General features: G+C 41.2%; 2 protein-coding genes across 3 annotated transcripts in view; one reads left to right on the forward strand and one right to left on the reverse strand.

The window, feature by feature from the left end:
* The window catches only part of LOC130368629 (neuronal acetylcholine receptor subunit alpha-5-like), a 47,267-nt gene that overhangs the window by 17,978 nt on the left and 17,060 nt on the right, over positions 1 to 12,229 (forward strand). Inside the window, exons 4-5 of the mRNA XM_056572568.1 lie at positions 6,022 to 6,131; positions 7,034 to 7,865. Of these exons, the coding sequence (XP_056428543.1) occupies positions 6,022 to 6,131; positions 7,034 to 7,865 (942 nt within the window). The remainder of the gene's footprint in view (positions 1 to 6,021; positions 6,132 to 7,033; positions 7,866 to 12,229) is intronic.
* The window catches only part of LOC130368631 (olfactory receptor 1019-like), a 51,604-nt gene that overhangs the window by 4,858 nt on the left and 34,517 nt on the right, over positions 1 to 12,229 (reverse strand). The window lies entirely within an intron of this gene.

A 12,229-nucleotide genomic window follows, 5' to 3' on the forward strand; every position in this document is an offset into this window, starting at 1 on the left:
ATCAGCCATGGAGCAAACTTAGCTCCATAGAGATGATGACTCGAGGGGCTGCAGCAGGCCCAGCAGCGGGACCCCCGCGATCAGACATCTTATCCCCTATCCTTGAATGGTTAACCCCTTAAGGACATTTTGGCCTTTTTTTATATTTCCATTCACAGGCCCATATGAGGGCTTGATTTTTGTGTGACTAGTTGTACTTTGTAATGCCATCACTCATTTTACCCTAAAATGTATTGTAAACCCAAAAAATATTTTTTTGGCGATACCAAATATGTTTATTATTTATTGTTTTTTAAGTTTTTTTTATTAAAATGGGAAAAGGGGTGATTTAAAACATTATTGGGGAGGGGCTTTTCACATTTTTTTTTACTTTTTTTAAAACTTTTTTTAACATTTATTTTACACTGCATAGGCATAACACTGATCAGTATTATCGGCGATCTTCTGCTCTGGTCTGCTGGAAGGCAGATCAGTGCAGAAGACCCCGGGAGACGGATGGAGGCAGGCTAGGGGACCTCTGTCCACCATCTTGGATGATCTGATTCCCATGGCAGTGCTTTAGATGAGTTCAGTTATTTTAAGTGCCGCACTGTGACAGATGCTGTGATCTGTTTTGATCACAGCGTCCCAGGGGTTAATGGCAGACATCAGCGCGATCGCTGATGTCCGCCATTACAGCCGCCAGGACCCGCCGTGCATAACGCTCGCTTCCCAGCTGTGCCTTAGATGTACGGCGTTGTGCGCAAAGTAACTCTCTGCAGCACCGTACATTTACAGCGCGTGCCCTTAAGGGGTTAACCCCTTAAGGACCCGGGGTTTTTCCGTTTTTGCATTTTCTTTTTTTTTTTCCTTACCTTTAAAAAATCATAACTCTTTCAATCTTTCACCTAAAAATCCATATGATGGCTTATTTTTTGCGCCACCAATTCTACTTTGTAATGACATCAGTCATTTTACCCAAAAATCTACGGCGAAACGGAAAAAAAAATCAATGTGAGACAAAATAGAAAAAAAAAAGCCATTTTGTAACTTTTGGGGGCTTCCGTTTCTGCACAGTACATTTTTCGGTAAAAATGGCACCTTCTTTTTATTCTGTAGGTCTATATGGTTAAAATGATACCCTACTTTTGTAGGTTTGATTTTGTCGTACTTCTGGAAAAAATCAAAACTACATGCAGGAAAATTTATACGTTTAAAATTGTCATCTTCTGACCCCTATAACTTTCTTATTTTTCCGCCTATGGGGCGGTTTCTCATAGGAAACCACTGATAATTCGGCGATCGGACAGCGAGGAGGCAGGTAGGGGCCCTCCCGCTGTCCTGCAAGCTGTTCGGGATGCTGCGATTTCACCGCGGCTATCCCGAACAGCTCCCTGAGCTAACCGGCATGGTTTCACTTTCATTTTAGACGTGGCGTTCAACTTTGAACGCCGCGTCTAAAGGGTCAATAGCGCGCGTCAGCGCGATCAATGCCGCGCGCTATTAGCCACGGGTCCCGGCCGTGGCCCCGCGTTATAGATCGGGAGAGGACTCCCGCGTACAGGTATGCCCTGGGTCCTTAATAGGCTAAAGGAATTATGCAGGAAAAAACTTTTTTTTACATACCAACTGGCTCCAGAAAGTTAAACAGATGTGTAAATTACTTCTATTAAAAAATCTTAATCCATTTAAGTACTTATAAGCTGCTAAAGTTGAGTTGTTCTTTTCTGTCTAAGTGCTCTCTGATGACACCTGTCTTGGGAACTGTCCAGAGTAGAAGCAAATCCCCATAGAAAATCTCTTCTACTCTGTGCAGTTCCCGAGACAAGCAGAGATGTCAGCAGAGAGCACTTTTGCCAGACAGAAAATAACATCTCAACTTCAGCAGCTGATAATTATTGGAAGGATTAAGATTTTTTAATAGAAGTAATTTACAAATCTGTTTAACTTTCTGGAGCCAGTTGATAAAAAAAAAAAAAATGTTTTTCTTCAGCCCATGATGCGAAGTTATGATACTGTGTAATATGTTTTCATTACCTGCGTGTGCCGCTTTGTCCCAATTTATGCACAGCACCCACACCCAGAAGTGCGGTAGTGAAAATCTTTATATTTTACTGTTGTATTCGACCTTTCCCAGCATTCCATGCCGCCAGAGACAATGTGAGACATTTATCAAGGCTTGCACACAAGTTTTGTTTGTACATTTGTCGCACAAAAACTGTGTAACTTTGTGCTCAAGTGATTTTGACCAAACTCACCTAAGTACATTTTCACTGTGCAGTGATCAGAGATTATAGCAATACTTCAGTAAATCCCTTCCGTCTTGCTGCCCCCCCCCCCCCATCCACTGCAGTATAGCCATAGCCTAGAAATCATATAACATATTGCCTCAGACTGCATGGATTGCTGAAAAAGGTCAGAGACAACAAAACCATTACTGTACTTCCAGATATGGATTCCATATAAAAATGGGACATTGCGGCACACAGAGGTAATATTACAGTCTTATAACTTGGCATCATGGACAAAAACTTAAAAATTGCCATTTTTGAACCCTCTAATTTTTTTTTATGGGGCTGTTTGAGAGGTAATTTTTTGCACTTTGATCGGTAGTTTTTATTGGTACTATTATAGTTACTTGTGACTTTTTGTTCTTTTTTCCCCCCTGCTATTTAATGTCATAAAAAATCAGGGGTGGGGGGGTTGATTGTTTACCACGCATGGGTTCATTAATGTTATATTTTTAATACTTTGCACAAGACAATACAAAATATGTTTATTTTTATTAATTTATTCCTTTTCTTTCAATTGAAAAATGTGTCAGGGATGTGAACTCTATTATGTCAGGGATGTGAACTCCATTTATTCACATTGAAATATTGGGAAAGAATACGGATGTGTGAGACAATGGAGAGCATGGGGGTGTCAGGGGTCACTTTCTGACAGACCTTTGCATTCATTTGCATAAAGATCAATAGGACAACATGGGCACTATTGATCAAAAGGTTAATCTGTCGAATGTGCGTCACAAGAACCCCTAACCCCCTTCTGTGTCTTTTAATGTCATCCATTTCTGGGATCTGGGGATAACATGATGTTTAAAGGGTACCTCTCATCAAATAAACTTTTGATATATTTTAGATTAATGAATGTTGAATAACTTTCCAATAGCATGTTAATGAAAAATATGCTTCTTTCTATTGTATTTTTCCCGATCAGTCCTGTCAGCAAGCATTTCTGATTCATGCTGGAGTCCTAAACACTCAAAGCTGCCAGCCTGCTTTGTTCACAGCCAAACAGGATGTGAACAAAGCAGGCTGGCAGCTCTGAGTGTTCTCCTTTGTGAACAAAGCAGACTGGCAGCTCGTAGTGTTTAGGACTCCAGCATGAGTCTGAAATGCTTCCTGCCAGAACTGGTAGGGAGACCCCTAGTGGTCATTTCTTCAAAGTGGAAAATTAAATAGAAAGAAGCAAATTTTTTAATAACATGCAATTGTAAAGTTATTTTGCATACATTAATCTATAATATATCAAAAGTTTTTTTGATGAGAGGTACCCTTTAAACACGATAGACACCTAAGGCTAGGTTCACACAGTGTTTTTTCTAGCGTTTTTCATTTGTAAAAATGCGTCACATTAATGTGCTCTATGTGAGCTCTTTTGTCTGTGTACACAATATGGAAAATATGGACACATTTTTACAGCAGCATTAATAAGTGTCACATGTTATTTATGAAGCTCTAAAAAATGTATCCAGAGTTTTACATATTGTGTGCATTTTGCCACATTTGCAAAGAGAGAAAGAAAAAAGCTTTAGCTCTCCATCATCAGTGCAAGTGCATGGATCAGGTTATGCAAGCTGTCTAGGAAAGCACCGACAACATGGAGCTTGAGCGGGCTGGTTCCCATATAGACATCTATAGAAAAATGGGTTGGTTCCAGTCACCAGCTTTCCGTAAAATAGAACTTTAAGGCTTTTTTTAATTAATTAATTCATTTATTTATTTTGTTAACAAAGCCAAAAACTCCAAAACTGGCCAGGTGTTAGCTGCAAGTCAATAGGGAATCGCAAAATGCAATACCCTCTGCGTTTTCCCCGTGGCGTTTTTTATTTTTCTTTGGGCTTTTTGAGCTTTCTGGCAGTTTTTCCAAACTGCAGCATGTTGAGACTATTTTTTCTATTAAAATCTGGGTGTTTTTGTCCAGTAGAAGTCCTATGGTACAACAAAAACGCCAATAAAAATGCAATGTGCGTTTTATAATTGCCATTTTTGCAGGCGTTTTTACTTCATTTTTTTTATGTAGATAGGAGGCTTTTGAGAATTTCGTTGGGAACCACAAACAATAAGATACAGTGGTGGAGCCTGAGGCATGTAGTGATAGTCTAGGAACAAATTTTCAGAAGTAGAAAAATAAAATTTTAATTTATGGGGAACATGAGAACAGTTTTAGAGAGCAGGCAGGGACCTCAAAGAGCATCAATAAGGGAAGAGGGGTGAGATCATGTATGAATTGAAATTTGATATTAAAAAATCATGATGAATGAATTATGTGTTTGGTTTCTGTTTTGAATGTATAATTGATTCGACTGTGTTTGTTTAGGAAAAGCAAGCTTAGCTTAAAGGTTGTGGGTCGTTGGATATATTTTTTTATTTTAAGATTTATTGTTAAATATTTTTTTTATTATTTGTTTTAAAACTCAGAAAAATATAGTAGCAGTTTTTGCTTACCATTTTGCAGACAAAAAAAACCTGAAAAACTAAAAGTGGAAACCTAGCCATGGATTAATTAAAATATTTAGAAAAAAGATATAAAAGACCAACACTACCATGGTTAAGACCTGCATTTCATTTCTTCCTCTTTTCATCTTTTAACATTGTGTGTAGATAGCTTAACTTGGTTTCAAAGCAAATGTGTATATATATATATATATATATATATATATATATATAGTTTTTATTTAAAGGAGATCTCCGAGATAGAAAAACGTATCCCCTAGCCTAAGGATAGGGGATGAGTGTCAGTGGTCCGACCGCTGGGACCCCCTCTGATCTCCTGTATGGGGCCTTGGCTCTCCTCCTGAATGACGTGTGTCGATCCGCCAAACGAACTGATGGCCGACACGCCCCCTCAATGTATCTCTATGGGGGACCCGGAGTGTTGCACTTGGAAATCTACAACTCTTTCATAGAGCTGCATGGAGGAGTCATGTCGGCCATCGTTTTGTGCGGTGGTCAAAGTGCTTCCTTTAGAAGTAGAGCTGGGGCCCTGTACAGGAGATCGCGGGGGGTCCCAGCAGTTGGACCCCCACCATCTGACACTTATCCCCTAATATATATCTTAAAGCAGTCTTTTAAGATCAACAGTCATACATTTTTACAGCAGCTTAAAGGGATATTCCAGTTTTTTTTTGTTTTTTGTTTGACTATGCTACAGAGGCTGTAAAGTTAGTGTAGTTCATAATATAGTGTCTGCACCTGTGTGTGACTGTGGTCTCGCAATTTTTCTGTGATTTTTGCCCCAACATTCATTTTTAACAGCATACAAAATTACTCAAGTCTCAGGTCTTCCCAGATTGCAGTGTGGCCAAGACATGACAACACTAGTCAGGTGTGCAAAGGGAGCCTGTCATGCGCTTCAATGGGTGGAGTGACCGCTGGGGGGGGGGGGGGGGGGGAGAGATCATGTTTTTCAATGGGCGGGGTGGCTGATGTGTGGGAAGCAGGAAAGTGAGCTCACACTTACAACAAGGAATTATGGGACATATAGTTTGAGAGAACGAACTTCCAAAAGGAAATACCCAGTTCACAAAAAAAACCCACAGTGTTATGGTAATCTCACAACATAGCTATTTAGCGCCAAGATAAGCGCAGATCCTTCCTAAGCATGTCCATTGCTGTCTGGCAGGTATGTACTAAAATCACCTTATGGGGAATAACCCCTTTAAACTATGACATAGCTAATAACAATTTTAAAAACTGATACTTAAATAAAACTTATAAGTGATCATGATACTGTTAAGCATTCTTTTTTTCTTAACAGGAATGGGTAGATGTCAAATTAAGATGGGCTCCAAATGAGTTTGCTGGGATAACTTCAATACGTGTTCCATCAGATTCTATCTGGATTCCTGATATTGTTCTTTATGATAAGTAAGTACAATTAATGTATTTGACAAATAAAATTACAATGGCAGTTGTGTAGGCAACATTACAATATTCCAATGAAGATAGAAACGACTCACAACACTCGAGTACTGATGAATTCCAAACTTTTATTCCCAGGCACAAGGAATAAAACAGCATCGGGAGGAGGTGAAGGGATGGGACAATGTCCCATCCCTTCACCTCCTCCCAATGCTGTTTTATACATTGTGCCTGGGAATAAAAGTTTGGAATTCATCAGTACTTGAGTGTTGTGAGTCGTTTCTATCTTCATTGGAATATTTTATGAGCTATCTTGTAACTAACACCACAGAGCACCGGCATTACTGATATCATGATCTAAGGCTGGAGTTTAGTCGGACACCCTCCCACCACACTAGGTGAACTTGTTAATACCCCGGCAGTGCCGTTTGGACTTTCTTGGTTTTACAACATTACAATATCACATACAGGCTTTGTGCTGCTCTAAATGATAACACAAAGACACACCTCAAATATTATCCAGTAATCCATGTAAGCACTCTTAATATACCTGTACACATACTGTAATACAAAAATACACATTAAAAAGAAAATAACATGAATTTTTGCTGAAACAAATAGGCTGTCCATATAATATAGGGATGTGCTGGATCTACCATAGACATCCTGTGTAACCATTTACTACTCCAGCTAGTAGATAGAGGTCTTGATAGAGAACATGCTATATTAACACAGAATGCCATTATGGGGTATTAGAATATAGGTTTTCTGCCAGTCAACCACCATTAAGTACACTTTATTATGTAGTAATGTAAATGACAAAAGCTAAAAATGTTCACATGGACAGTAAAAGTTGAAAAAAGCATATGTTTACAAAAGTGAAATGAACACCTTGTGTTATATTTCAGTGCTGATGGTCGTTTTGAAGGATCTGTGACAAAAGCTGTAGTGAGATATGATGGCACCATCACTTGGACCCCACCTGCAAATTATAAAAGTTCTTGTACAATTGATGTAACATTTTTCCCCTTTGATCTGCAAAACTGTTCCATGAAGTTTGGGTCTTGGACTTATGATGGATCGCAAGTTGATATTACCCTTGAAGACTTTGATGTAGACAAAAGAGACTTCTTTGATAACGGAGAATGGGAAATAGTAACTGCAACTGGAAACAAGGGGAACCGAACAGATGGCTGCTGTTGGTACCCCTTCATAACCTACTCATTCATCATTCGACGTTTACCCCTATTTTATACTCTTTTTCTCATCATTCCTTGTATTGGACTATCTTTTTTAACAATTCTTGTATTTTATCTTCCTTCCAATGGGGGGGAAAAGATTTCTCTTTGCACCTCTGTGCTGGTGTCTCTGACTGTTTTCCTCCTGGTTATTGAAGAAATAATTCCATCATCCTCCAAAGTCATCCCTCTTATTGGAGAATACTTAGTGTTTACCATGATATTTGTGACTTTATCGATTGTTATAACAGTTTTTGCCATAAATATCCACAGTCGATCTTCTTCAACACGTAATGCAATGGCTCCATGGGTACGAAAGATCTTTCTTCACAAACTTCCTAAACTATTATGTATGAGGAGTCATGTAGACAGGTACTTTACACGAAATGAAGACACTGGTATAGTGCATGGACCAGAGAAGTCTAGAAACACATTAGAAGCAGCTTTGGATTCTGTTCGTTATATAACAAGGCATGTCGTAAAGGAACATGAAGTCCGTGAGGTATGTAAACCTTTGTATCTAGTCGTATAACTTACATGAAACTTTATCTGTTAGCTGTATTCAGGTACTTTAACCCCTTAAGGACCGGGGGGTTTTCCGTTTTTGCATTTTCGTTTTTTGCTCCTTGCCTTTAAAAAATCATAACTCTTTCAAATTTGCACCTAAAAATCCATATGATGGCTTATTTTTTGCGCCACCAATTCTACTTTGTAATGACGTCAGTCATTTTGCCCAAAAATCTATGGTGAAGCGGAAAAAAAATCATTGTGCGACAAAATTGAAAAAAAAACGCAGTTTTGTAACTTTTGGGGGTTTCCGTTTCTACGTAGTAAATTTTTTGGTAAAAATGACACCTGATATGTATTCTGTAGGTCCATACAATTAAAATGATACCCTACTTATATAGGTTTGATTTTGTCGGACTACTGGAAAAAATCATAACTACATGCAGGAAAATTAATACGTTTAAAATTGTCATCTTCTGACCCCTATAACTTTTTTATTTTCCGTGTATGGGGCGGTTTTAGGGCTCATTTTTTGCGCCGTGATCTGAAGTTTTTAACGGTACCATTTTTGCATTGATAGGACTTATTGATCACTTTTTATTCATTTTTAAATGATATAAAAAGTGACCAAAAATGCACTATTTTGGACTTTGGAATTTTTTTGCGCGCACGCCATTGACCGAGCGGTTTAATGAATGATATATTTTTATAATTCGGACATTTCCGCACGCGGTGATACCATATATGTTATTTTTATTTTTATTTACACTGTGTTTTTTTTTTTATTGGAAAAGGGGGGTGATTCAAACTTTTAATAGGGGAGGAGTTAAATGACCTTTATTCACTTTTTTTTTCACTTTTTTTTGCAGTGTTATAGGTCCCATAGGGACCTATAACACTGCACACACTGATCTTCTATGTTGATCACTGGTTTCTCATAAGAAACCAGTGATCAACGTTTCTGCCGCATGACTGCTCATGCCTGGATCTCAGGCACTGAGCAGTCATTCGGCGATCGGACAGCGAGGAGGCAGGAAGGGGCCCTCCCGCTGTCCTGTCAGCTGTTCGGGATGCCGCGATTAGCCGCGGCTATCCCGAACAGCCCGACTGAGCTAGTCGGGAACTTTCACTTTCACTTTTAGCCGCGCGGCTCAGCTCTGAGCGCGCGGCTAAAGGGTTAATAGCGCGCGGCGCCGCGATCGGCGCTGCGCGCTATTAGAGGCGGGTCCCGGCCTCACTATGACGCCGGGCCCGCCGTGGTATGACGCGGGGTTACTGTGTAACCCCGCGTTATATCAGAAGAGCAGGACCAAGGACGTACCGGTACGTCCTTGGTCCTTAAGGAGTTAAAGACTATTAATACTTAAAGAAGTTGACCATAGCGGTTATGGTCAGAGTAAGCAATTTCTCCTGCAGTGACTACTGCTGGAGAAATGAAGCATTACAAGTGTGCCATGAAAGTGCCATGCTAAAAGAACAGCTTACCATTCACATGTTGTTCTATAGTGGCAGACATATAGACAAAAGTTTTTATGATGAGATAACCCCTTTAACCTCTTGGGGACCCAGGGCGTACAGGTACGCCCTGCATCCCCACTCCTTAAGGACCCAGGGCGTACCTGTACCTCACCAGGCAGGGACTGAACGGGATACCTGCTGAAATCATTCAGCAGCCATCTTGGCACATCGCCGAGGGGGGTCCTGAGACCCCCCATATCGGTGATCACTGCAGATCGCTGGTCAATTCAGACCGGTGATCTGCGGCAATTCCATTACCCACAGCTCACCGAGCGGGGATCGGACCGGGATGCATGCTGAAATCATTCAGCTGGCATGCCGGCACATCGCAGAGGGGGGTCCCGAGATCCCCCATATGCTGCGATTCTGGTTCATTCGGGTCACATGTGAAGGATGACCAGTGGTGTAATATACACCACCAATCATCCTCCGTCAGGGACGTGCACAGGTTGACTAGAAAGGGGGCTTGAGCCCCTGCCCTTTTGATGTTCCTCCTATAAGTGCCCTGGGCAGTCTGGCATCATTATGTGGGCATTTATATAAATAATTATAAGATGTGCCCCTTTTTTTTAGTTCAGCCCCTGCCCCCCAAAATATCTGTGCACGTCTCTGTCCTCCGTACTGTCCTGGGAGGTGGCAGTGTTGCCACCCCCCCTGGGACAGCTCTGATTGGGCAGTCGTAGTGACCGCACCAATCACAGTATATAGGGAGGGGAGAGGAGAGCAGGAGCTTGTTGCTCCACTCTGCTCACCACCATTCTGTGTCTGGTGGTGTGCAGGACGGAGCCCCGTGCTGCTTTTCCTCCCTCACAGTGCTAAAAGTGCCCCCTGGCACCCTTTATGGGGCACATTACATTGCAGGGATAGCTTTAGTTAGGCAGGGACAGTTTCTTAGGAGTAGTGTTGCTCGCGAATATTCGCAATGCGAAATTTATTCGCGAATATCGCATATTCGAGAATTCACGAATATTCGCGAATATAGCACTATATATTCGTAATTACGAATATTCGGTATTCATTTTTTTTTTTTTCCCACAGTACACATCACAGTGATCATCCCTCTCTGCTTCCAGCTTGTGTGGTGTAAAGAAGATTCTAATACTACTGTGTGAGACTGGTGTGCGCATTTTCGCATATGCAAAAATTTGCTTATGCTAATTTTCGCATATGCGAATTTTCGTTTATGCTAATTTTGTATATGCTAATTTTCGCATATGTTAATTTTCGCATTCGCTTATGCGAAAATAAAACGAGAATATTACGAATATGCGAATATTTGTGAATATATGACGAATATTCGTCCATATATTCGCGAATATTCGCGAATTCGAATATGGCCTATGCCGCTCAACACTACTTAGGAGTAAAAAAAAGAATTTTTTTTTTTTTTTGCGGCGAACCATCTATAGGTGTCCGCAGCATCTTTAGCTGATTTTGTACTGATCAGCGTTTTTTTGTGGTGCAGGCGCTTTTTTGGGGATTGTAAGCATCTTTTTTATTTCCTTGTTTGCACTTTTTTTAGGCGGTCCTTGCCACCAGCAGCAGGCCTGTGCTGTGTGGCCTGCCCCACCACTGTCAGTGATTTATCACTGATCAGCATTTTTTTCGGGTTCAGACGGGTGCTTTTTTTTCGGGTTTTAGCCTTTTTTTAATTTTATTTTTCAGTTTTTTTTGTGTGGGGTCTGTGTACGTGCCACCAGCCACTGTTCTTGGCTGAGTGGCTGGACCCCCCACTGACTTCTGTGCCCCCTGCCGCCACCAAGCGCTAATCAGTGCGCACACCACTCATTAGGTAGACGCTTTTTTTTGCGCAGGGCTTTTTGTGCTAGAAGTCCTATTTTTTTTTTATTTAGAATTTTTTAAAAATGCTTTCTTTTTTGTTTAGTTTTCTTTTAGTTTTTTATATTTTTGTTCATTTAGGTGGTGGGTTAGGGAGGGTTAGGGCAGGAAGTAAAAGCACACGCTACACGCAGCACATACACAAATAAACACAAATAAAGTTTTCCCCCACACTTACACACACACACCCCCCCGCTACCATTAGAGTAGGGAAATGGCCCGCAGGGCATTTTCAGCGGAGGAGGCATATGCCTTACTTGCCTCCGACACTGAAAGCACCACAGAGGATGAGAAAGACCCCACCTTCTTTATTTCTTCCTCCTCATCATCATCTGATGATGAGCCACAAAGGCGGCAGAGATGTTGCCATGCGAGGCCACAAACTTCCTCTGCTCCTGACCCTGTGCCCCATGCTATCATCAGTTCCCCTGGCGCTCATACTAGTCAAACCCCTCAACCAAGTTTACTGGTGCCTGGTACCTGTGAACTTGTCTGGACTGAGCCAGCGGACCACGAGCCCGTGGTTCCTGAGTTTGTTGGCGACTTAGGAATCAAGATTGACATCGTCTGGTTCACTGAAATTAACTTTTTTATTTTTTTTTCAGTGACGATGTCAATCTTATGGTTGACCAGATGAATCTGTTTACTCAACAGGTCATCGCCGCAAACACAGGCTTCTTTTCAGCTACGCCTGGTGGCTGGTTCCCAGTCAATGCAGCCAAAATGAGGACCTTTTGGGGCCTCATGCTGCATATGGGCCTAGTTACAAAACCAAAGGTCAGGCAATACTAGAGTAGGGACATCCTCTACCAGACCCCGCTCTACAGTATGGCCATGACCCGTCCCCGGTTTGAGGTCATTCGAAAATATTAGCATTATGCTGGTAATGCGGCATGTACCCCCCCCAGTGATCCCGCATATGACAGCCTGTATAAAATCAGGCCGTTCATCAATCATTTCGGGGCCGTATTTTGGGAGGCCTTTGTCCCTGGAAGGGAGGTC

Source organism: Hyla sarda, chromosome 4 (genome assembly GCF_029499605.1).
Source record: "Hyla sarda isolate aHylSar1 chromosome 4, aHylSar1.hap1, whole genome shotgun sequence".
Taxonomy (NCBI): domain Eukaryota; kingdom Metazoa; phylum Chordata; class Amphibia; order Anura; family Hylidae; genus Hyla; species Hyla sarda.